The sequence below is a fragment of the Panthera pardus genome, unplaced genomic scaffold (assembly GCF_024362965.1).
Source record: "Panthera pardus isolate Hobbes unplaced genomic scaffold, ASM2436296v1 HiC_scaffold_22, whole genome shotgun sequence".
In the NCBI taxonomy this organism is placed as follows: Eukaryota; Metazoa; Chordata; class Mammalia; order Carnivora; family Felidae; genus Panthera; species Panthera pardus.
In genome coordinates this window covers 57,532,367-57,558,880 of record NW_026526788.1, presented here as the reverse complement: position 1 = coordinate 57,558,880, position 26,514 = coordinate 57,532,367, and the positions used below count along the sequence as shown (strand labels likewise).

At 44.5% G+C, this 26,514-nt stretch overlaps 1 protein-coding gene across 4 annotated transcripts in view; it reads right to left on the bottom strand.

The window, feature by feature from the left end:
• CNNM1 (cyclin and CBS domain divalent metal cation transport mediator 1) overlaps positions 1 to 26,514 on the bottom strand; it is a 58,575-nt gene that overhangs the window by 13,505 nt on the left and 18,556 nt on the right. Inside the window, exons 2-8 of one of the 4 annotated variants that reach the window (XM_019459093.2) lie at positions 19,748 to 19,891; positions 16,696 to 16,836; positions 14,426 to 14,595; positions 12,621 to 12,720; positions 12,166 to 12,213; positions 8,997 to 9,059; positions 658 to 821 (exon numbers count right to left, since the gene is read on the bottom strand). In XM_019459093.2, coding sequence (XP_019314638.1) covers positions 658 to 821; positions 8,997 to 9,059; positions 12,166 to 12,213; positions 12,621 to 12,720; positions 14,426 to 14,595; positions 16,696 to 16,836; positions 19,748 to 19,891 — 830 coding nt within the window. The remainder of the gene's footprint in view (positions 1 to 657; positions 822 to 8,996; positions 9,060 to 12,165; positions 12,214 to 12,620; positions 12,721 to 14,425; positions 14,596 to 16,695; positions 16,837 to 19,747; positions 19,892 to 26,514) is intronic. The other 3 variants (XM_019459094.2, XM_019459096.2, XM_053909821.1) reach the window with 3 other exon arrangements.

Below are 26,514 nucleotides of genomic sequence, written 5' to 3'. Positions count from 1 at the left end.
GAATGCTAGCAAATAAAACCTATCAAAGCACGAGAAGGAGGACATTTTAGAAGGGTTCTGTGCAATACCAATCTTAATGTGAGGTATGAAGCAATGGCCCCCCTACCCTTTAACTACAAGGCAATGAGCACTGTGGCCTCTCTCTCCTGCATGTGCAAAGTGATGGATGTTCCGAGCTCCACTGAGCTCAGTGATTGCTAAGGGTGTAATGGTTACACAAAGGGTTTTTGCTTAACATACCTGCCAAACTGCATTTTAGACTTGAAACAGAAAGACATAAAAATATACTATCTTATGGAAAATCACAGCATGGTTTCTTCCATATACTTGGTTTATTAATCACCTGCAAATTTATCTCGGAAAAACAAATCAACCTGGTGGCAATGGCAGGGGGTTCAAAAGAAACAGTTCACTGGCAACTTGTCTCAGGCAACCTAATTCCGCACTGGTTTATGCCTCAGTTTCCCCACACAAAAAATGGGGATCAGGAGATCTTAAAAGAGTGACAAATTAGTAATCAAGCTAACCGAAAACAGGGCCCTTGTAAAGCCAGGGAACAATTAGCACCCAGCGTTATCTTGGCGCATTGGATTGCACATCCTGTCCTGCTTCCCCAGCCGGCTGGCAAGCCGAGGATGGCCCTCCCCGGACAGTTACCTTCACAAATTGCACATCGCTGAGGATGTGCACTGAGTAGTCGGGAGTGTAGAGGTTGTTGCTGCTGCTGCACAGCTGGGTGTTGCTCCCCCCAAAGTCACTGCGCTCGCGGTTTGGAGACTCAGAGCGGTTCAACCCGCTGCAGCGAGAAGGGGACCGGTTTACTGCAGACAGTGAGGGAGAGGTGAGGGAGAAAAGGCAAGGAGAGGCGGGTGGGGAGAAAAGACAGGAGAACAGAAAGAGCGATGGGGAGAGGGAGGGGGAGAGAGAGAGAGAAAGAGAGAGAGAGAGAGAGGTGTTGTTTACTAAGGGCCCACAGGACTTCTAGGCGGTGGTAGAACCAGGCCCTCACCCTTCCCGTCAGAGCCCAGATGCTCAGTTTGTTACAGGAACTCACGGCTCCACTCTGCGCAGGCTCCTCCTGCTCCCCACAACGTCCACCAGGGAGGGGCTGGGGCAGAGGGGTCCACAGCCTTTCTCAGTTCTGGTCTTTGGGTTAAGTGCTGGAGATGAGGACCGAGCTGTGTGCGTGGTTAGCTACTCCAAAGCATGAGATCCTCTATCAGGATATAATATCTGTTCACGAACCTTATTTTACAATGGCAAAGGCCTTGGGTTTGACAGCACATAGAACCAACCCTTGCCACGGTGAGCCATTTTGGCAGGGATAACTCAGGTCTGCCCTAACACTGGCAGGACACTGGACAAACAGAGACCCACACACCTATTCAATCACATGGGTACCTATTCAAATCACATGAATAAACTGTTAAAATCTGTTCTATCCTTGTCCTTGACAACTATACCTTCATAATATAACATAACATAACGTAACGTAACGTAACGTAACGTAACGTAACGTAACGTAACGTAACGTAACATAACATAACCTGGAAGGCCAACTCCAACTCTTTAGAGTTTTCTGTTAAAATATAAAACATAAAACAGGGTTGTATGGAGACAAATGGCCCCTACCCTAGGGGCTTCCCAGCCTCCTTATCCGCCCCCCCCCCGCCCCCACCGGGAGGTTTAGGTGAGGAATTTCAGGATTCTGTATCTGAAATGTGGTCCCGAAGGAAGAACAAGGGCTCTCAGTGGGCACATCTCTTTGGTCCTATGAACTCCTCACCTACATGGAGGGCTGGGACTAAGAAGGACTAAACGGGGGTCCTCTAAAGTGTGTCTAGGGCAGGATTCCATCTAGGCCTAAGTGGGGGTGGGGGAACAGAATACTGGAATAACCCCCAGGACTTCTGTCAAAGGCATCTCAATGTTCAGAGTCAGTTTTGTTTTGTTTTGTTTTGCTTTTTTGTTTTTTTTAACCACTTTCAAGAAACATTCCTAGGGAAAGTTCAATTAAGACCACATCACTTGGTTTCAAAATGGATTGTGTGAACTATCTTCCCCAGATCAATGGAAGAGAGGGTCTTGTGGTGACCCTAGCAGAATCTCAACCGCAGAATAAACCTGAAGGAGAGACTGTCAAGCCCCCTCCACCCCTCTGCTTCCCAACAAATGCCACTCTGCATTTCTTCCCAGAAAGGGGAGGGTGTGCCGTCAGCCTCTCCTGACACAGATTTAGTTCAGGGGCTCAAATGCAGAGTCCACTTCCTCAGAGATTCCGCTCCTTGTTCTTCTAGGGCAGGACCTCGGGAATTTAATTCTGTCTCCTGAGATAATGGTGCCATCAATCAAGATAATTGATTAGCATGTATTTGGAGCTAAGTCCTTGAGGGTTGATGGTCAGTTTAGCTGCAAGCTGTTATTGTTGTCTGGCAAACTAGTGCAAAGGGTAAAATAACAATAGGCTGAATCATTTTTTCTCATTAGAGCCATAACAATCGCTGCCTTGATAGGATTATAGAATTGAGGATTTTATTTCCAGCCTCCCCTTCTCAGTAAGTGCCCTTTACATATATTCTGTCACTTATACCAGGAACCTGGGGGGTGCCCTTGACTCCTGCCGCTCCCCAGTCCCACACCAGGCCCTCTCACCTCTACTACTTCTGACATAATAAGCCCTTGGGCATCTATGTCTGTCCCCACTCAAGTCCCATTTACCTGGACTGCAGTCCCATCTCTCCGCTTATAAGCTTATGATCACCTCAGCTGCCAGAAGCACATTAAATAAGCTTTCTTTTATTTAGTCTGAATAAAATCTGAATTCCTTGCTTCATCCCTAATGTCCCCCATGACCTGACTCCCGATTTCCTGTCTGGTCTCATCTTGGGAACTCTCTTCCCCTCCCCTGCTTGCTCTGCTCCTCTCAACCATGCAAGTGTTCCCCTTTCCTCACCACCTCAGAGGATGGCATTTCTACTGCCCACCCTGCCCCTTTCACCCCCACCCCCACTGCTTGGCTCTCAGTCATTAGGTCTCAGCTGAAAGCCAACTTCTCTGAAGACTTTGGCTGAACTGAGGTTTCCCGTTTTCTTCTATCACTGTCCCTTGTTCATTCCTTCAAAGTACTTTTCACACATTTTAATTCATTATGTGTTTGTACTTGTTACGTCTACTCAGTTCAGTGCTAAATTCCATAAAGGCAAAGACCTGGTCTTTTCTGGTCATTGTTGTACACCCAGTACCTAGCACTGTGCCTGGCCTAGAGTAGGTGCTCAATAAAAATGTACAGAATAAATGAATCAGCACCTAAGGGTCCACTGAAGAGGTTTTATTTAGAATCTAAATTTTGTTTAAAAAAAGATTTCAGAGCTCTCAAATCATCCTGGATTAGAAAGCCTTTCCTTTGCAACTTAAAGCCATTCTGGGGAAGTTGACTTCTCCAAGAAGCTAGGGGTGGATAGAAGGACACTCCAAAACTGTAGCTGGAGAGAGTCAGAGAGTGGGCAGTGAGAATCCAGGGTACCAAGAGGCCTCAGGCTTTGGCCCAGTAACTCGAGGAAGAGGTCACAGGGAAAATGAGGACTTTGTCTGTTTAATAAAAGCATGTAAAACCAGGAATCCTGGACTCAGGTCTCTAGGGCCCTACCTATCCACTGGCTGATGGCAGGCCAGACCCCCCTCCACAGTGACCAAGGACTGAGAAGGACAGTGGTGGTGCCACAAAGAACAGAGCAAAGCACCCAGGTGATTAGGCAGAAAAATATGCATTTCATTTCTCGTTCTGGCCTCTTGAAAACAAGCTGATGGGTTCTGGTGTGGCCAGACCCTCTGTGGCTTTTCTGGGGTGGTGGCTGCTAAGTAAGTCGATGGTGCTTCCTCAGGGGAGCTGCTGTGGAAAAGCAGGGCCAGCAGTCCTGCAGGAGGGGGGCTTCTTTGTCGTGTGCGTGGAGTGTGGAAAACCCTACCCTGACCTGGTGGTCAAGTACCCTACCCTACCTTACCTCAAGTCCATTTGGAACAAGGGGACAGAGTGTGAGTAGGGCTGTGCATGCAGCTTCCCTGAGAAATAACCATCTCTCCCCGATAACCATCCACTTTGCCTGGTGGGACACAGGCTTGACATACCCCACATTTGCTGTTCCACAGCCTCATCCCTTATATCACAATCCCAGGCACATTCCAGAAGGATGGCAGAGAAACACAGGCCCATCTATGTACTAGACCACTTCCATCCATAGAAGGCTCTGCCTGAACCACATTCACACTGTTGGACACAGGGGCCACCACTATATCCCCGTTCCCCCCAGGGCTCTTGTCCTCACTGCCACTCTGCTGTCACTCACAGGGACCACACGTCACATGCAAGCAAGATCGCAGTTGGGCTAGGAGGAGAAACATGTTTTGTTTTGTTTTTTAAAGTCAGAACAATGCTATTGAAGGTTTATTCAAAATCCCAAAGGATTCCCAACACCAAAAGATACAACTGTCTTACAAGGGTCAGGCCTATAAAAGCAATTTTTAAAAGGAAAAGAGCCCTCATTTCATGACAAAGAAAGTCCCAGCTCATCTGAGTGTTGTGCAAGATCAATGTTTTCGTGTCCCAGAGCCTGACATTCCTCAATAGGTAGGATGCTGATGACTCGGCATCTTGGTAATTGTGCACATACACTCAGAGGTTTCTGAGCAAGGGGAATGGAAATGCTTTTAATAAAAAAAAAGAGAAGAAATCAGTAACAGACGAGTGTCCCAGCAGCATGGCAAACTAGTTCAAGTTGTATAATTCCCCTTGGCATTTCCTAAGAGCAGGGGCCCAGTTGGGGGAGTAAAGAGGAAAATCCTAACTACAGTCAGAGAGGTCTAAGAGGGGACTGATCAAACAGTGATCATAAAACTGACCACAGAATCCCTCAACAGGCGGGAGCAGCCAACATATCCCTTGTTCACTGTTGCTATTATATTACACCCTCGAGCTGGCCCTGGAGAGACTGGGCGGTGGGGAGCAGGGTTTTCTGCTCTAGACTCCTAAGTGCTGGGGAGAAGTGTGATAGACCTCATTCCTACAGCCCTTTCATGGTAAGTCTACAAGGGATATCTGTCCTAGATAGTAAGCTAGAGTTATTGAGGTTGGGTGGAGAAGGCCCTGGGGTAAAATTGGGTGTGGGGTTGGAGAGGGGGCAGAAGAGGACTTTACACTGTAACTGGGGCTGGATGGAATCTCCTCTGCACCGATAGATGGGGCCCCATGACTCTATACACAGCTCTGGGACACTTGCCTCACTCATGACACCTGTACCTGGAGCAGAACCCATGATACAGAAGAATACCCCACTTCCCTTTTCAGTCTGGGGATCCAAGGGGAAAGTAGGCTTCAGTGGCTTCCTGCTTCTATCTTTTGGAGCATCAGTGAGGGGCAAGGGGGAACAGCCCTCTTTGGTCATGGTCACTGTGCCATGGGCCATCTGTGTTCCCCAGACTGGATGGGGAGCTTAATTACATAGACCTAGAATAGTACAAACTAGGAATATTAAAATTCATCATTCTGGGGTAATATTCAACATCAGACAACCAAATGCCAAAAGCTCTCTGTCAGAGCTATAATGTGAACTCTGCAAATCAGCCCGAGTTAGGAGCCCAGATGAACTCGCTCACATTACATGGAGCTTTAATGGTTCCCAAATGTTTACTACACAAAAGCCAAACCAAAGGAATATTTCCACTTACCACATTTCACAAAGTAAAAGGATTATTTTTAGAGACTCCCTATATATTCTGGGAGGAAACTGTCCCCATCGATCTCAAAGCGCATTTCAGATGGTCAGTTGAACACTGAAAAAGACTCCTTGCTTCTGACCTCTCTCCTGCCTCTGTGCTTTTGTGGATTTGGAAGGATTGTCATGGGGAACGCAAAATCATCTCCCCTGGGGAAATAAAAAATGGATGACTCTGGGGAGAGGGAATGGTAACTGCAATGGAGCCGTGTACTCTCAGTGGGTTGATCAGAAGTTTACTTTTTAAATGAAAGCACCTGCAAAGCTGGCTAACTACATCACGCACTAGAAGCAATGCACAAAACCACTCCGCTCTCCTTATTTCAAACCTAAAGTTCAAATAGAAAGAAACTGCTATGGACAATGGTGGCAATATTTGGCACAGGGACTGGTGGCCTCCATCCACTGTGAGCACCATAATTCATTAGCACAACTGCTTTCAAAATGCTAATAAGTCACAGCCTTCTAGGCGGCACAAAATGCCCATGTTCAGAGGGGCAGCCAGGTCCAGACAATAAGAGAGCGGGACCTAGAAGACTTGGATTCCATACATCACCGGGTGCTCATCAAGACAAGTGCATTCCTTGATCCCCATCACCTATTTCCCTCTTTCCTTCACCCCTTCCCCTCTGTTAACCATCAGCTGAACTGTTCTCTATAGTTAAGAGTCTATTTCTTGATTTGTCTCTTTTCCCTTTGCTCATTTGTTGTTTCTTAAATGCCACGTGTCACCATATTGTACGCCTGAAACTAATATAGCACTGTGCATTAACTACACTGGGATTTAAAATAAGAAAGAATTTTGCAATACATACCCGTATATATCACATACATCTTAAACTTACACAATGTTGTATGTCAATTATGTCTCAATAAAACTGGAAACTTTTTTCTTTTTTTGAGTATAGCTGACACACGGTTATACTGGTTTCAGGTGTACAACTCAGTTTATATCTGATGACAAGTTTATATCTGATGCTGTGTTCACAAGGGTAGCCACCATCTGTCTCATTACATCACTATCACACTATCACTGACTGCATGCGAGTATGCTCTGCCTTTGATTCCTGTAACTTATTCTTTCCAATTGGAAACTTTGGTTAAGAATAAAAAACAATTGGAAAAATTTGAAAAAAATAAACGTAAAATTAAAAAATAGAGAGAGATTTGGATTCCAGTCCTCACCCTTCCACCTCGTCACCACACCTGTGATACTGATCGATGGCTTAAAGTTTTCGGAGCCTGTTTCCTTATCTGTTGTTTTCCAACAATAATTCCTTCGCATCTCCTATGGTGGTTGTGGGGATCAAATAAAATGATAGAGTTCTTTTTAAACTTAAAGGCCCTATTGATTTCCACGATTTCTCAACTCCTCTGTGTAAGATGGGGGTAAGACGTAATATATGTAAATAACTGTATCTGGATCATAAATCAAGTATGGGGCCAGGCAAAAGGGGACTGGATGAAAGGAGGTGAGGAGGAAAGAATCAAAGGAGAAGCAAGGCACCCATGACTTTTCTTTCCTCTTCCTGCACTGTCACTGCTCCACTCTGCAGAGGTAAACCGAAGGTTGGAAGAAGCTGGCCATGCTGTGTGGCCTGCCAGTTTCCTTTGGGTTGAACAGCCAGTCATGGAAAATGAGGCGGGATGGTTAAAAGAGCTCTCAGGGGCAGATGGCACGAACGAGGGTTGCATTAGAAGTAGCAACAGCTCCTGAGGGGGTGTGTGTCACACAGCAGGAACGAATCACCCTCATCTTGGTCTGACAACTGGGTTACCATCAAGTTTTTCATAATAAATATCAATGAACTAGAGTGAACCTTCCTTTAACCGGAAAGTTAAAATGAACTGGCTTGTCTGGTTAACTGAGGGTTATTTAAAAGGAGACTACAATGTTGCTTTGATCCTATTTGGTTGAAAAATGTGCATCTTCCGTTTCAGCTGAAACTTCATAACACACTCTTCATTTGCTGAGACTCCCTGAGTGTGAAGGATCTTGAAGGTCCATGATGTGGTCATTTCTAATTGTGCCGGCAGGCAGAAGCAGACCAGTTAGCTGGTGAAGGCACCAGCCCGGCATCCCACATCGACTGAGCTGGCCTATGGTCATCATGAAGGCATGAGCTCTCACAAAGTGAGAAAAATTTTATTTCTTGGTGGAAGATCACCATTAAGTGAGAGAGGAAACCTTGGTGAAATCTGAGAAGGTGACTGACTTGTCTTGTACAGATAAACATGGGAACCAGATGATTTTTGATGGGAAAAATGTGATTTGGGAGAAAGCAGGAGTCAACATAAATATTTCTGAAATTGCAAACTTGGGGGCTTGGGGTGTCAGGGCATAGCCTTTTTGAAAGTTGAGGGTCTACTGTACAGATAGCAAAACATAACTGGATTCTTGATGACTGAGGTTATGGTAAGGCCTCAGAATCATACTGTAGCATTGGGATAAGGGAGACAGATGTGGAGGATACAGGGAACTGGACTGTGTTTTCACATTCTAACTTTTAACAAGTAAATTCTTGGTTTCGTCATTACTTACTCCATGAGCCTAACAGAGCAACCTCTCGAGATGAAAACAATACAAACACTTAATTGCTTATTTAGATGTATTACATTCTACTCAGTCCTTGAGTTACTATATAGTTCTGTGAGGAGCTGCTTGACCCAGTTAAAAAGAAACCCAGCATCTTTTATTTAATTAACAACAGAGGTTAAACCTAATGAAAAGTTGTTTTGAAAGTTTTACACATATTCTTTGTATGAGTAAGGCCAGAGAGAATATGGTCACTACTGGGTAATATTATGAGGAGGAGGAGGAGGATGGGTTAGCTAAAGGCAGAGACCACATAGAACAAAAGGTGGAGGAAAAACAGGTAGTAATAAAGAACAGTATTCCATTGTCTCTATTTCGCTCCTGCTGCACTCCTCATCTTCCATTTTGCAGTCAGACAAATGACAGGAAAGCTCACACCATCTCTCAGCCCATCATTTCTCCCTGTACACACACAAAGACATCCCGGGGAGCTGAACCCAAGTGTCACCATTGAACCAGCAATCCCTGGGCTGTATGTGCAAATGAGTGTTACCTGTGTGGCGTGCTATGCCTTAGTCATGGCCGTGCCTGCTGGGAGAGACTAGTTCTCTCACAGGATGGTGACAGAGACCAAAGGCCTCCTGCGAACCCTACAGGATCTACGGATACCCGAAACACCCATGCATGTTTACCTGGGGAGCCCGCCAGAGAGTCCCCTCTGCTGAAGGCGAAGGTACGAGACACAGAGACAGGCACTAAAGAGTCAAGGGCCAAGGATTTGTGAGATGCAAAAGGGAAGATAAACATAAAAGAAAGACAAAGAGCAAAGTGTGTAAGTCATGCTGTTCTTGAATCTTCACAACGTTACATTTCTCCGCTTCTGAAAACAGGAAATTGCATCCTCTCACAAAGTCACTCTCCAGAAGGAGGAACATAAAACAGAGTTTGTTGAAAGTCTTCTGAAAAGATGTGCAGTAATCTTAGAGGGAATGAGACCTGTCAAGAACAGGCAGTGTCCTGGCAGGGACTGTGTGTATGCGGCATTCTCTCTGAGCCAGCAAATGCACTGGGCGTCCAGCACCGCATCAGCACCAGGCTCTCCCAACTGCCAGACCTGTGGGAAGGCTAAAAGCAAAGTGCACGCTACTACAAGGGGCGGCCTTAAGGAAGCGGAATCCTCCTGCCTCAGGCTCCTAGGAGCTCCTCGGTGGTCACAGCACTGGGGAAGAATGGTGCATTGCTAGGTCGAGGGGTGTTTCTGTCTGGGAATCTGTCTTCCGTGTTCTTACACGATTATTCTGAGAGCCCCCTTCTTTGGGGACTAAATGAAATCAGTCTGCAGGTAACAGCACACCGAAACATGCAACTTCTGTAGCCTTATCTGCTGCACCAGATGATTTTACTGAAATTACCCATATATGCAGGGGAGTGGGAGAGCTTTATACCTACCTAATAATCATTTACTCTAACACCAGATGTCGAAGAATATTGGCTCCTAACGTAGTGAGACATACTGGAATAAGAAACTCCATAGTCTCAAGAAGCATCCTAGAGCTTCCTGGGCTGCAAATTAAATGTATACTCCACCAAACAGGTGGGAGACAGTCTATCCCTGCCTACCTCACCCTGTGGGCAGCCGTTCCCTCTACCCTGAGCTCAAGCCTGGTTCCTTCAGAGTTCTAGGCTCACTGTGGTCCTCCTGGGTTCTTGGCAATCAGACCCAAGATAGACGAGACAGTGCTGGCTGTGTTCCCTTTGCCCTACACAGGAAAACCAGGGGGACTTACTCATAACCTCAAGTTCAATTCCGAGGCATAGGTCCCAGGACAAGTGCTCTGGCAAATCTGTCATCCCATTTATCTCCTTCAAAGGCTAATAAAGCTACAGGCTGGCTTTGAGGACAGGAGTAGTTTGCTAGACCAAGACCCTAGAAGAATTTACTGCCTTAAGCTCTCCTTTGATTTCAGGTTGACGTTCTTGGCCAGTGAAAGATGCCAGGTGGCTGGATCCCTGGGCTGAGGACGCATCTGGGACAACTGTGAGGTGTGGAGGCCCTGGCAGATATTTCACACTGGGGAGGGCTTGGGGGGGTGGACAACAGAAAATATTTCCATACCCATACTGCTAATTCGATTTCTTTTTCCTTCTGAAGATTTATAAAGATGCTCAGAAGTGAGGCGAGGGAAAGAGTTTAATGCTACTTTTTAGTTAACCAGTTTTGAAGGAGAGGTCAGTGTTGCAAGTTTACTCCTGTCTCACTTATAAAATGGAAGGATTTTGATAGAAAGAACTAGAGACAGGAAGAAAGGGAGGGAGGAAACCAGATAACATCTTTCTACTACTTCTAATATATACATGTGTATATATATATATACACACATATATTTTTTAAGAAAAGCCATTCAAATTAGGTGGGCTGGGAAGTCTCATGTAGCTCTTTGTTTCCACCTCCTTTGGTCTTCTGAAAGAGCCAGAACAAGGCCAACAGAGGTAAGTAACATTTAGAATCCTAGGAATTACTCCACTTTGAGCAATCCCTAATATGATGGATGGAAATCTTTAAAGAACCAAGATTTACCTGGTCCTCTAGCCCATCCCTCACCCATCCAGAGTTCTTGTTCTAAGATGATGAGCTTCCTTCATCAAACTTGAGATTTGTTGGCTTATATAAGTATATAATCTTACATTTTACAGATCTTCAGCTCATGTTGGGCTATGTCTTAGGTATGGGCAGGTACTTCAACTTGATTTCAGCCTCCTGCTGGGCTAGGTTGTGAATTACACTGTAAAGTGTTCCAATCTTTCCACACAGAAGTTGCATTCTGGAACATGATGGGTCTCAAATGTGTATTTCATTGTGCTATGTGAACTAGTTTGGACACTGGAATGTATCTGGGTGTCATCAACTCACTGGGTAATTTGGAGCAATTCTTCAGTATCTCTGTGTTAAAATGGTATCTACCTTTCATATCCCGGGGATTGTGATATCAAACTTTGGAACCCTCTGATAAATACTGATATAGTGCACTTTGTAAAGTATCTTTTGTAATAAGAGAAAACACCCCATTTGGCATTAAAATAGCCACCTTTGTAAACACCAACAGCTGAAAGCAATGCAAAATTCAGACCAGTGAATTAATAGGCAATCTAGACAAATAATTCTTTCTGGATCACACTTACATTCCAATAAATGCCATGCCTTCTAAACGCAAGGGCAATAACTACACACATGAAACAGCAAGAAGGTAGAGCACAGAAGGGGCAGAACAGACCAGCCATCAGCCCTGGGCCAGCCCCCACCATTCACATGCACAGCCAGCTGGCAGCCAGCTCTCTACCAGCTAAGATGTGGTGACAAGGAAAGAGATGTAGATAAGCAACATATTGTACCAGCCTGGGACTTACATCCTAAGATCTTGCAGTCACTTCCTACTGACCCCACAGACACAGCAATGACTTACTAGGGTTTTCAAATAAAGGCCAGTGGGTGAATTATATCACAGCAGAGAAGGAAAGGCTGAACCTCCACCAGAGCACGCCAAACACCTGCCTTCATTCCCCAGCATGTGACAACACATGGTGTCCCGCCCCCCCCTCCCCCCCCCATACTTTGCTCCCCGTCACTCATCACTTGCCCATGAGCAGAGAAGCAGCAGAAAACATTGCAAATGCAGAAACTAAGCACCTGTGGTCTGTGGGTACCTGGCAGGAGGCAGTGTTCTTGGCAGAGCATTACAAACAGGCTGCCAACATTTGTGTTAGCCCCAGCCCAGGCTCAAAGTGCTCAGTCCAGGTCCCCAGAGTGGGCTGAGGCAGGACTACGATGGGGGCAGATGAGGGAGGGGTTTGAGAGATACATACGAAAGACAGAGGATCCAGCCAGACTTCCAACCTTCCGCACATCGTTATCTAAGGACAGAAGGATGCAGTGTGTTTCAGAGGCAGTTCAGAAAACACACCTTCTTGTGGGAATGCCCCCTCTTCCACCCCACCCCCAGCACCAATTAACCCTGCAAAAACCAGGCGATCAGATGGAAGTGTAAAAAGCAAAAGAAACTTGTCTTTTCGGATGGAAAAATATCCACTATCCACTCCTAACACTTGATAATGTTACAGTCTACCATGTACTTCTACAAACAAACTCTCTTAATAAAAAATGACTCTTATACCCATTTTACAGAGGGGGCAACTAAAGCCTAGGAAGTTAAATGGCTTGTTCAGGGTCCCTAAGAGGAGTCCGGACTTGAACCCAGCATGTTCTTTCCTATAATATTCCATTGCTTCCCCAATAACCTGAGACTTGGGAACAGGAATACCTGAGCAAGCAGTGGTCATGATGGCTGGGACACCATAGTAGGTGAAGGCTCCATTCTCGAAGCGAAGGCCTTCCTTACCAACCTCCACTTCTACTTTACCCTGGAGAAAGAAGGAACCGTGCTAAGGGTGTACATGTACGAGCACCTCCACTCCTATTACTGACTATGACCCTAAGCACTTTTGTCTGGATAACAAGTGGACTTACGTTCTTATCCCAGGGAGATGTGAAGTCTGTCCAGACTCATTTCAAAAATAGTGCCTCCAACCTCAGTAGCCCTTTGCAGTAAATTAACTGCTTAGTCCATAAAGGAGCATCCAGTCCTGAATAACCAAGCTCTCTTTGCATGCTATGATGGCCCTTTCATGATGAATGGCCAGGCACCAGCTAGCCCTGGGCTCTGTAAACTGACCCACTGGTTTAGTGGGGTCTGAGTAGACCATGTCTAAGTCTGGTTGAGACAAAATCTGATTCTGTGTGGAGCTTGTTTGTTACCAGTGATAATGACAGCTAATGGGTAGCATGTAGTGTGTGTCTATGGGCCCAGTACAGTGTTATGCACACGCATAGATTCTTGTTCACTCAGTCCCACAACCTTATGAGGCCCATACTGCTTTTATCCCCAGTTTATGGAAGAATCAATTAGAGTCTCAGAGAGATTAAGTGACTTGGTCAAGGTTAGTTAGGAAGTGGCAATACTGGAATCTTAAAGCCAGATCTTTCCAATTTCTGAAGCAATACTCTTGCCACTACATTTTACTCCCTCCAGCTTTTATTTGAAAATGGTTAAGTTTACATTAAGCATAAAATAGGTTATATGAGTTCATTATGTTATATCAACAATTTAACAAGACCCTCCTTGATTTCCAGCAGTGAAAATCTCTACTTTTGGAGAAGGGAGGTCATGTTATTGAGGTTATTTGGAAGGATGCGTGTGAGGCCCATCACAGGGTCAGAGCAGACAGGCCGTAGGTGGACTGTAACAAAGAGAGGCCATGTCTAAGTTGATTGAGTTTAATTAAGATTTTAAGGCAATCACTATATTTAGGGTCCATAAGATTCTGTTGAGGAGAGATGGGAAACAGTGATAGCACTAAGGGTGGAGCCAGGCCTGAGAGCCAGCAGCGTCACAAGCTGGAACCACACATGACGTGTATTTACGCCAGGCCTATTCAGGCACTCAGGCAGAAGGCGATGGTACCTATGTGAGCACCAGGAAGATGCCGCACCTCTTTCATCTGGTCTTCAGTTCCCTTCCTGGTCCTATTAAGGAGGAGAAGATCTGAGAGAGTGCAAAGGCTGACATGTGGCAGAGAGAATGGATGTGTTCCACAATGCCTCCAGGGAGTGGAGCAAGGAGTGGGTGGGAGTCGGATATGGTGAGATTTCAGTGTGACAGAGGGAAGGGCTTTAAACAAGAATCATCTACAGTTTGGGGGGAGGCAATGGACAGTTCCATTTCTGGGGATTTCTAAGCAGACAAGGAGGCATTTGGGATTCTATAGGACAATGGTTTTGGAAGTTCAGCCACAGAACCCCTCTGCTGGAAAAGTACCCACCCCACCCCACCATCGACACTGCTGACTGGTTAGACTAAATGCCATCAAGATCCCACCACTCCCAGGACACCAGCCAATCATACTTGGCCCCTTCTGTGGGTCATGAACAAACGTCCTCCCCAACTGGCCTTGCCCTGAAGCAGCAAGCTCAGTCTTCGAACCTGGCACTGGGGAGGCACAGCCATTCCTCTCCAGCCTGGAGATGCCCTTGTCCTGCCCTGAGAGGGTCTCCAAATTTCCCACTCACCTGGAGAAGCAGCACGAAGTAGTCCACGGGGCGGTTGCGCTGGTAGAGGTAGTGTTCTGGGGCCTTCTTGTTCTTCTCGTCAAACTTTAGCTCCTGGATCACATTGGGATGTTTCAGGAGCCGGAGCAGGATCTTCTCCGAAAGGTACAGAGATTTAAAGGGTTCCACCTCTAGGGGAGATAGGGAGGGAGGAAGAATCGCAGGTGGAGGAATCAGGATGGGCAAAACCAGGGCATGTATCTAGGGCCACCTCCATTCATGTTCCTGGGCACCAAGCTGGCAGGGCTCTTGTGATTCTCTCAGGTGGAAGGGGTGAGGGTGGTTCTTAAACCTGAGTGTGTGCCTCAGGTTTTCGCCATGCCCTCTGGGGAGTGTATCTCTGTGCTGGCACACTGGAGAACCAGGTCACCATTTTGGAAATGTCAGTTTTGCTACTTATTTTTTTCTTGATTTTATTTACAGTTGTATGTGGATTTAAAAAAGAAGGCAATTTCGCCATTTGCAACAACATGGTTGAACCTGGACGGCATTATGCTAAATGAAATAAGCCAGACACATAAGGGCAACTATGTATGATACCACTTACATGATGAATCTAAAATAGTCAAACTCATAGAAGCAGAGAGTAACAGCAGGGTTGCCCAGGCCTAGTGGGAGGGCGACTTGGGGGAAGTATTGGTCAAAGGGTGCAAAATTTTTTATGCAGGATGAATAAGTCCTAGAGATCTCCTGCATAGCTTAGTGCCTATAATTAGCAATACTATACTGTATACTTAAAATTGTGCTAAAAGCATAGGATCTGATGCTAACATATAAAAAATAATAATAAATAAAGAGGGTGGGAGGAAACTTTTGGAGGTAGTGGATATGTTTATGGCATAGACTGTGGTAATAGTTTCACAGGTGTATACTTATCTCCAAACTCAAGTTGTTTGTGTTAAATATGAACCACTTTTTGTATGTCAATCATACCTCAATAAAGTGGTTTAAGAAGAAAGAGTAATGATAAAAAGAGCACAGATAAGTAGGCCATGTGAACAACAAAGGCTTTAATGCTGTGATCAAATGAAATATAGAAAATTCAATCTGGCTTATTTGTAGGACATGTATTTGTTGAGTGAAATGAAATTCCAGGGCACCTGGGTGGCTCAGTCAGTTAAGTGTCCGACTTCTGCTCAGGTCACCATCTCACAGTTCCTGGGTTTGAGCCCCGTGTGGGGATCTGGGCTGACAGCTCAGAGCCTGGAGCCTGCTTTGGATTCTATGTCTCCCTCTCTCTCTCTCTCTCTCTTTCTCTCTCTGCCCCTCCCCAACCTGTGCTCTCTCTCTCTCTCTCTCTCTCTCTCTCTCTCTCAAAAATAAATAAATAAACAAAAAATTTAAAAACAAAGAAATGAAATTCCAAGTTAATAATACAGAGAGTTAATTACTGGATAAGTTATCAAAAATGTGAAGCACTGTTGTACCCCAAATATTATATGGGATGTGATGTGATATGATGGAAAACAGGCAGGCAGTAGTGAAATCTGTATTCAGAACCAGAAAACATGTTGAAAACTACTTTAAAGAAGCTCCAATTTAAACTTTTCTACTTGTTGGCACCCGGAACAGTATTAGCACTCATTATATTCTCAATAAATCTATGTTGGATTAACTGACAACAGAACTTAGTCATGGGTGTGATCATTCTAAGTCAGCACCCTAATTAGGCCTGGATCAGAGACACATTTTAGCTGCTTTACAAGAAGGAGAAATTTGTATTTGGATCCTCTCGCTTTTTTTTTCTTTCTAGAGATTTCAAGATTCACAATTGACTTCTGTATTTTAAGAATTTGAAGGTCACAAGCCTATCTGGTCCTAGGAGGTTATGGGACCCCAGGCCTTGTGGCTAGGTGGCACAGGGCCTTTCCCTCTTCAACAGGAAGATCCTTGGGGGCACCCCAGCTTCAACAGGATGGAGCTCGGCTCCTGCCAGGAAGCAGGTGGAGGAAGGGAAAAGAGCAGCAGTGGTTCCTTTAGCTCTTTTCTAGAGTAAAGGAGAGAAAAGCAGAGTTGAGTTGTACTCACTTCCACCCAAGATCAGGCCTGGGGCTGAAAAAGAAAAGTACGTGGCATCCTGTGGCCCTACCTAAGGCACCCCATCCCCTGGGACAGTGGTTCTCAGTCTGTGCTGCACACTGGTTAGGTTAAGAATGATTGGTATGTGGGTTTCACCTTCTAGATTCTGCTTTACTTGCCTGGGGAGGAGACACAGGTGGGCAGAGTCATACCTGTGGCCATGAAGCGGTGCGTGGCCAGCAGAAGCTGTGGGGAGATCTTCACCCTCATCTCCGAGTCGGAAAGCTTAAACAAGGAGAAGTCATGCCGCTTCCTCTCCCGGTGTGGGACCCTCTGCTTTTTCCGATTGTCGGCTGTAGGATCACAGGAGACAGATGGCGACTATCTCAGAATCGCTGGTGATTTTTGGAAGTTTCCCCAGAGTCACATGGAACAAATAGATCCTTTGGGATCACATGAATTTCTGCAAAGTGTCAACTGTAGGTGACATCACAACTTCTTTCCCAGGAAGCAGAAGGATGTTGATTGAAGGTGGGAGACAGACGCTGCCATGTCTCAGTATTATTTACACTTAGGTGGTGTAGAGTGGAAAAGGGGACAGGCTGGCCTGGCACCCCCAAGGCTGGGGCTCTAGTGCCAGCTCCCTTCCTTACAAGCTGTGCAACCTCTCTAAGCATCAGAGTGTGTGTGTTTTAATCAATACAATGAGGTTAATAATCAGCAATAACACTTCTACGCGTGCCATGCAGTTATTATGAGACTCCAATCAGAACCTACCTGTGAAATGATTACAAAATGGCATTCATACATGAGGGACTAGCATTCTCAGCATAAAGGGGATTGGCAGAGCCCAGGAGGTTTCTGACTCTGCCCTTCTCTTGTCCCCAGAGCTGGGCTCACCAGGTCTCTTCCTGCTGATTTAAACCACGCCCTGAGCACCCGAGGCATGTCACCCAAAGGACATAGGTGGTCACCTCTTCCCACTGACAGTTCTCCTGCTCCAACCCTAGCCTCTCCCCTAGGAGAGACTTGAGAAAAAATCAAGGGAAGAAGAAAGGAGAAGGAATGGGGAGAGCCCTATAACTTACAAAGGGGGTTCTCTAGGCAGGGCTCTCAGACGACCTAGAGGGACCCTAGACAGTCTGTGATATTGATTGAGAATATCTGCTTTTTCCAATTTAATTTTTTCTCCCTTATTTTTTAAAACTTGTGTTAAAAGATATTTTTTTAGGGGTAGGGAGAATGTTTTCTTTGGTCATGTGTCTTTTGCTTTCCCTTAGGTTTTGGGTAAAATTTTGAACTGTCTCACCTATTTCATAGCGCTAAGGGGGGGCAGAGAAAGGGATTTTGGGTTTTCTCCAAACTTGGCCTGGAGACAAAAAGGGCTGCAGGGAACTTTCAGTGCAGGCTGAGTGGATGCAGTGTAAATTAAAGGGAATGAACCCCAAGGAAAAGAACCAGGGCCCCAGAATCTGGCTCCCTGGTATTGTCCTTCTCCCTTTGGAGCTCACTTCAGCCCCACTGTTTGGGTTTCCTTTTAGAAGTCAGAAAGTGCCCTCCTATCGTGCTGCTGTCTCGTGGGCCTATCTTGGACTCTGGGCTGCTGCTTGAATGCTCCTTTTGCTTGGGTAGCAACAGTGGCAAGAAGCAGACCCGGCTGTCCTGTGGGTCGGGGTCAAGTGAGTAGAAACACCGTATTCCCGGTTCCTTGGCCTTCTCACAGCTTTAAGGAATCATGCCAGAAGCTTATTTATAAGGGCAGGAAAACCCTCGCCTTCTCCTTTAGATAGAGGATTGCTTAGCAAGAGAGCAGCAAATACATGTATCGGATCAATTCTTTTGTTCTCACTGGTGAGCAACCTTCGGATTTATATGACATGCTTACGTAACTATCCCCTCTCCCTTCTCCATCAGAATGCCACTTAACATTTCATCACTGGAGAATCATTCATCTGATCTTCCTCTTTGTTCCCATTATTTTAACAGTGAGTATTGGGAGCATTAAAGTTGTTAAATGCTGAGGTTGTTAAATGCTGGAGGAAGGAATGTACTCATTTAGACTACTATCATTACTATTAGCCACTAACACTTTAGTGTGAATGCCTTCTTCAATATATCTCCTGAGACACTTGGGAATTTTTAATCAAGAGTGGTGGGCAGAGGTGAAGGGAGAAGGGAATGGGGGTGGGGGGTGTAGAGGTTAATCCCTATTGGAAGAAGTTGGGCCTGGCCATGGTATCACAATAAAACCAGATACTGTGACACTCTTGCTATGTTTTGTCAAGGCCTGGTCCACCTTTTAACTTTGATCTCTTCTAAGTCTAAAGGGAAGGTAATCTTTCTGCACCACTCACTGCCTTACAGCATGAAAGCTTTTTCTACTGGGAGCTAGTTTCTGAATGGCTGCTTCTAGCAAATAAGGGCAGGGGTCTGGATGGAATGGGCTATCCAAGGCAAGGAAAAGGGACTGCTGTCCCATGAAGTGAAATTTGGAGGAGGAAATACTTCCTGGCCTAGGGATTCCCACAGATTTAGATAACACTCCCATCCCACAGACACAGCAAGCCTTTGTAGTGTTTGCAACCAAAGCTTTGACAAGGCTCAGTAACCAAAAGCAGTGTCACTGTCTACATAGAGTCCATATTGTTCCTCAGGGCTCAGGGGGTGGGAGGGTGAGGAGAAAGGAGATAGGGCGGGTGCTGGGGATGGGAAGGGAGAATGAGAAACCAGGCTGTAGGGCTGAAAAAGCATGAGGGAGAAGAGCAGTATCGAAGAAGGGGTATTTAAGGTTTTGGCTTAGGTTGTGTGTGGGCAATCTCATGGCAGTCTCCACGCATGCTGACGCTGCGGTGTGAGCCGACTGTGGGAACAGTTCCAGGGAGTGCTAGGTTCTGCGTCTAGGTGGATGAAGAGACAAAACAAAACAACACCGGGGACAAAAACAAGGGCAGAGTGGCCACCTGAGGCACACTTGGTTTCCTCTAGTTCTTTTTCCATCCAAAGGCCAGGAGGTCCCCTTCTTAATCTTGGCTCGGTTCCTGAAGGTTCTCTCCTGATAAACATCTAGCTAGCATGTTCTCAGTGACTCAGGGTGATTCAAGCCAGGGTATCTTGCCATGCCAGCACCTGGCATTTGGGGGATGACACACAGCAATGATAGGCTTGTCCTGACACCCTCTCACAGCCTATATCAAACTAAGCCAGCTCTGACAGTCTCAGAAGAAATAGGATGACCTTAGACAACAGCCAAGGCCATGCACTTACTGTAGAGGTCAGTTTCATCCAGGATCTCCGACTTAATGATCTCCTCTATGATGTCCTCCAGAGTGACAATGCCCATCACCTCATAGAAGGGGTCCCCTTCTCCCTCATTATTCACCCGCTGGACAATGGCCAGGTGAGATTTTCCTAGAGAACAAATGAAGTCCCAGTTAAGCTCTGGTACATTTTTAGAAATCTTTCCTGATGAGAAATTACACAAAGTTGCTCTGTGACCAATCTTGGGACTGAACTCATCTTAGGACCTCCTTGAAATATGAAGTTTGTATACAAGCTCTTATAAATGCAAACCTTGTACTTTTGGATCTATCTCTTTTTTAGGAAAGTTACCTAATATACATAAAGGCAGTTACCTTTTTTTTCTTTGAGCTTTCACAGATTAATAAGTGTATCTAAGTTGAAGGAGGATGAATAATCTAATTGAAAGAATGAAAATTTGGAATCAAAAGAATTAGGTTTGAAGCCCTTCTCCTCCTCCAAACTTCCCCTATCCCTTCTCCCTAACTATTCTGGTTACTGTATGTGCAACTGACCCTAGGCAAATCATTTAACCTCTGCTGAGTCTCAATTTTCTCATCTAGAATTAGGGAATAATACCAGTACGGTGATTTTTAAAAAAATGTTTATTTATTTTTGACACAGAGAAAAAGCACAAACAGGGGAGGGGCAGAGAGAGAGAGGGAGACAGAAGATCCAAAGCAGGCTCCATACTGTCAGTGCAGAACGCAATGTGAGGCTCAATCCCACATGTGAGATCATGACCATGGCTGGAGTCAGACGCTTAACCAACTGGACCACCCAGGCGCCCTACCAGTATGGTGATTTTAAAACATGATCCCAAATTCTTTGATACATCTCTTAACGAAAGGTGTGGTCTCTGTCTCCTTCCCTTGAATCTGGGTGGGCCTGTGACTGAGTCAACCAACAGAGGACAGGCACATGTCTGCAATGTGACCTCTGAGGCTAGGTCATAAAAGGCACATGGCTTCTGCTGCAGAAATGCTCTAAGAAGGCTGAGGCCACCATGGTGGAGAGGACACATGTGGACGCTTAGGTGACTGTTCGAGCTGAGCCTGGTCTTCCAGCCATCCCACCAAAAGTGCCAGATAGGTGAGCGAAGCTGTGTCCAGTGGATCTGACATCCCAGCTGATCCAGCCCCAGCTGCTGGGTTTCCCCACCCCCACCCCCACCCCTGCCAGCCATTTGAGAGTCTTCTCCAGCTGCAGGTACAGACACTGTGACGCCGAAGTGAGCAAGTCCTGCTGTATCTTGTCCAAATTCCCAACTCAGAGAACCTGTGAGCTTAATAAAATGGTTGTCGTTTTACGTTTCTAAGTTTCAGGATGGTTTGTTAGCAGTCATGGCAGCTAGGATAACCAGTAGCCATAAGGTGATCACGGAGCTCGGGTGACTTAGTGGGTGTGTGAAAGTGCTCTGGAAACTATAATGTGTCACAGGCAGTTAATTTTTATTGCCCAACAATGAATAATAAGAGTCAACACGTATGGAGCTCTAATTATGTGTCAGGCACTATTTGGAGCACTTTGTGTGTACTGATTCATCTGATCCTCCTAACAATCCCTGAGACAAGTACTATCACTATCTCCATTTTATAGATGAAAGAACTGAGGCACAGATTGGTTAAGTGACATGCCTAAAGTTACACAGCCTATAAGTGGCAGAGCTGGACTGCAAACCCAGGTAACCGGATTTAGTCCTAACCCAAGGACTGAGTCTTACCTAACAGTCCTGCAATACTGCCTCACCTTGGTTTGTTTTTATCTGCTGATAAACACATTTCCTGGTCCTGTTTTTAAAATGCAAACCTGGGTGGTTCTTTTCCTTGGCTAAGAGACATTTAAGGAGAAAATCTAGGGTACTGACTTAGAAGACACTCTTGCCAAAAAAAAAAAAAAAGGAAGTTCATGCTTTATCAGTGTTATCCTTTATAAGCTTGGCCGATGCTAAAAATATCAGATAAGAGGAGTAGTCAGTTCGCTGGAGGCATAATTAACCATTGAAATCTAAACACATGAACTTCTGTATCAGATACCTCAAATCACAAGATAGCTACCTTTTGGGGTTTTTAATTATGAGATGGGTTTTGTATCGCTCAAGAATGGTCTTTAATTTCTTCTCCGCCTTCAACCTATCCTTCAACTATCCCCAAACTGGTCTGATCATGCCACTACCCTGCTCAAAAACCCTCCAAACCTCCTTAATATGCACAGAATCAAATCCAGACTCATTGGTTTGGTATTATCAAGACAGCAAAATGCCCTGCTACATTCCCTACTCATTCTATACTCCAGGTGCACCATGTTAACTTCACTCTCTCAACCCTGTCTATGTGTATTTTCAAAGTCTTCGTGCACATGGTCTCCTCCCATTCTGTCTCCACTGGCCCTTCAAGATCCAGCTCAGGGGCCAGCTCCTCAAGAAAGTCCTCAAGAAAGATCTGCCCCATTCTGAATCTGAACGCATCTCTCCTGGCCTGTTTTTGAAGCCCTTGATAACTCTGTTAGAGCATTTGTCAGTTTGCTGCTTCTCATAACTAGCAATGTATGTGTTCTCTACTGGACCATGTTTCTTCCTCAGGCCATAAGATCCTTCAGGATGTACACCAAGACAGGGTATCTTCCATATAACAGGCAGGCAAATAAATGCCTGATGAATGAACTGAGACTGAATGAAAATCCATAGTTGATACAATAGATGATATTAAAACCAGACACTAAAACCTTTATTTTCTAAATAAAATACAATGTATTTAAATTAAAATTTAAACTCTACATCAGTGGTTCTAAAATTATCCTCCTTTGAAACAACTGCAACTGCATTTTATAGCTTAAATTAGCTTATGTTAATTGTTAGAATGTGATCAATTTAAAGGATTTTTTTCCTCAACACATTGTTCTTAAACTTATGGCACCTGTTCTCACTTTTCTGCTAACACGTGCTAACAGATGACAGAACAAATGGCTAGTATAATGAAGAACTCGGAAAAGTGATTTCTTAAAACTATTTTCTGTAAAACTGTATAATTTTTATACTGTGGAGCACAGAATATATATAATGCAGCCATACAGCCATACTTCTGGCCGCTAAGAGATTAGTTCATATAATGGGATTAAATAAATTAACATTTTATGATGTTTTACAAAGAGTACCATAACTTCCATCTGAAAATCAGCCACTGGTCTACACTTTATAATGCTGATTTGAGGACACACCATGTGATTGCCAGGGAATAGAGATATTAAGTCCTAATTATGTAATATTCAAGACAAAACTCTTATGTACTTGATTAGAAATACTTTGTAATTCACAATTGGCCTTTCTGATTCCCTCAAATACCTATAGAGATCTACACACAAATGAAGGAAGTCATTCTTTCTTGGGAAGAGACTGAAAAGGAATCAGAAATCACATAGCCTTGTTCACATAACCTCTATTCAAGACACCAGCTATGTCCATAACACACATACCTGAGGTCCACTCTCTCTCAAAAAGGTTGCCCTTTAAGAGACCTATCTCCCTGTACTCCTGTTTCCTGGGCCCGTGAAGGGTTGGGGGTGGCTACCAGTGAAGCCAATCTTGAAACATGGAAAATGTAGTCACTTCCTCCTGCCATAGTACTTTGTATAAATCTCTCTTTTGACATTTATACTAACAACAATAATAGCTATTATTATTATTATAGCAGCTACCATCTGCTATATCCACTCTAGGGGTGAGACATAATTTCACCATGCTGTTGTTCTCTACAAGTGATTCCCCCTACTATGATGATAAGCTTTCTGAAGGGCAACAGCTATGTTCTACTTAATCTCCATTTCCCCAGAATCGAAGAATAGCACCTGGCACAGCGTAAGAACTCCGTAACTAGCAGGTGACAAATGGATATCCATATGCAGAAGAATGAAGTTGGATGCCTACCTCACATTATGACTCAAAAGTTAACTCAAAATGGATCAAATGCCTAAATGTAACAGTGTAAACTACAAAACTCTCAGAAGAAAACATAGGAGTAAATCTTTGTGACCTTGGAATAGAAAATGTTTTTTAGATAAGACACCATAAATACAAGAAAACAAGAAAAAAATAGATAAGCTGGACTTTAGAATACTTTTAGGATGTATTTAATGACTACCAGCAAATCATATATCTGATAGAGAGCTTGTATCCAGAATATATAAAGTGTACGACACATAAAAACACAACTCAATTAAAAAGGGGGCAAAGGATGTAATTAGATAGTTACCTGAGGAAGATATACAACTGGCCAATAAGCACATGAAAGGATGCTCAGCATCTTCATCATTAGGGAAATGCAAATCAAAACCCTAAAGAGACAAGACTTCACACCCACCAGAATGGTTAGAATAAAAAAGATAACAGCAAATGTGGATGCGGATAAACTGGAACCCTTAGACACTGCTGGTGGGATTGTAAAAGAATCACCTGCTTTGGAAAACAGCTTGGCAGTTTCTCAAAATATTAAACATAAATTATCATATGATTCAGCAATTCCAATCTTAAGCATACACCACCCAAGTAAACTGCAAACATACGTCCTCACAAAAATATGTACACAAAGGTTCCTATTATTCCTAATAGCTAAGCGGTTGAAACAACCCAAACGTGCATCAACTGCTAAATGGATAAATAATGTGGTATATCCAGACAATAGAATATTATCTGGCCATAAAAAGGGAACGCAGTACTGATACATGCTACAACATGGACAAACTTTGAAAACATTATGCTGAATGAAAGAAGCTAGACCCCAGGGAGCCACACCTTGTATGATCCCATTTATATGAAATATCCTATGAATAGGTTAAATCTATAGAGAAAGGAAGTCGACTAGTAATGTCCAGGAGCTAGGGGAAGAAGGAGGTGGGGAGAAACTGTGGGGTTTCTTTTAGGGTGATGAAACGTTCTAGAAGTATACAGTGATGGTTGCACAACTGATGGTCCACTGAATTGTATACCTTAAAAGGGTGGATTTTATGGTATGTGAATTTTACCTCAATAAAGCTCTTAATTTTTTAATGTTTATTTATTTTGAGAGAGATAAGAGAGAGAGACCGAGTGGGGGAGGGGCAGAGAGAGAGTGGGACAGAGGATCCAAAGCGGGCTCTGTGCTGACAGCTCCAGAGAGCCCGATGCGTGGCTCAAACTCACGAACCGTGAGATCATGACTTGAGCCAAAGTCAGATGCTTAACCAACTGAGCCACCCAGGTGCCCCTCAATAAAGCTCTTATTAAAGCGAATTGGAAAAGAAAGAACCAGTGCTTGAATGAACAGGAAGTCAGTGGGTGAGTAAAAATAGGAACTGTTTAACAAAAAGAGAATAGGCTGAAATATAAGGGCAACACTGGTTTGGACACAGGTGGTGATGCTGCTGGTAAAATGCTAGTTTAGAGTACTTGCTGTCATTTTGTGCTCTAGGACATGGCAAAGACCAAAAGTGGGCACAGGCAAGGCCATCAGGGGAATAGGAATGGGGAAGAGGGCACCACCTTATAAATTTCGGTGGCTGTGGAAAAGCTGAGCAGGGATGAGGGCTTGTCACAGCTGAGAGGAAGGAAATCTAAGAACAAAGATATCATTAAGATATAATGAGGCAAAAAGTAAGGTAATGTTTTAAATGGAAAACTCATGAATGCTACTGCTTTATGAGGTATTATGAGGTCCGTGTCCCTGGACCGTATTATTGCAGCACTGAACACCAACAGATGGGAAATCTGTGAGCTGAGTTGAAAGATACAGACACGGTGGATTTTATGCAATGCACTTTTCTAAAACTTAAGGCTACATTTGCCTCTGTTGTAAAGAGTATATTTAAAAAGATAAATAATAAATATTTTTTAAAAAGAGTATATTTTATTCAGATTGGTGTTCTGGTGTTCTACTCCTGGACTGGTAACTATAGAGTCTCTGGCCTCTGGCTTGAATCCCTAACATGTTCCTAGTGTCCAGCCTCAGCAGAATCCCCAGCTCTGTCCTGATGGTTTGACTTGCCAACATACCTTTCCTAGCTTCTAGCAGCTGTGAGCTCCTTAAGCCTTGGTTTGTTTCCCTCCAGCCTGGCTACTTTCTCCCAGCTTTGGATTTACAGCCTCTAGTTTCAATGCTGTCCACATCCTGATGAAACACAAACTAGAGAATACATGTCTATGGCCTGAGCCTTGATTGGACCACAGCGTTAGGATGGTTTTGTTTGGAACTCTATCCTCAATGAAACATAAGGGGTCAGTCATAACTTTCTGGGATCTTAAACAGGGCTATCTGGAGAGACCCTCCAAGCCCAATGCTTTGGAGTACACGTCACTAGTTCAGTGCTTCCCAATGCTAGCTGTACATGAGAATCATCTGAGAAGAGACACCTGGGTGGCTCAGTTGGTTGAGTCTCTGACTCTTGACTTTGACTCAGGTATCGGGCTCCAGGCTTAGTGTGGAGGGGCTCCCTCTGCCTCTCTCCTCCACTTGCACTCTCTCTCCAAAATAAAAAAAAAACCTAAATCATCTGAGAAGCTATAAATACATTCTAAAGACTGGATCTCACACTCTGAGATTCTGGTTTCAACAGTTTGGGGTGGGGCCATGCCATCAATAATTTAAAATGTTCCTTAGGTGATGTTAATGTTCAGTCAAGGCTGAGAACTAATAGTCGGTTCTCAAAGTGTGCTCCCTGGACCAGCAGGATCAGCATCACTTGAGAACCGAGTTAGAAATGCAAAT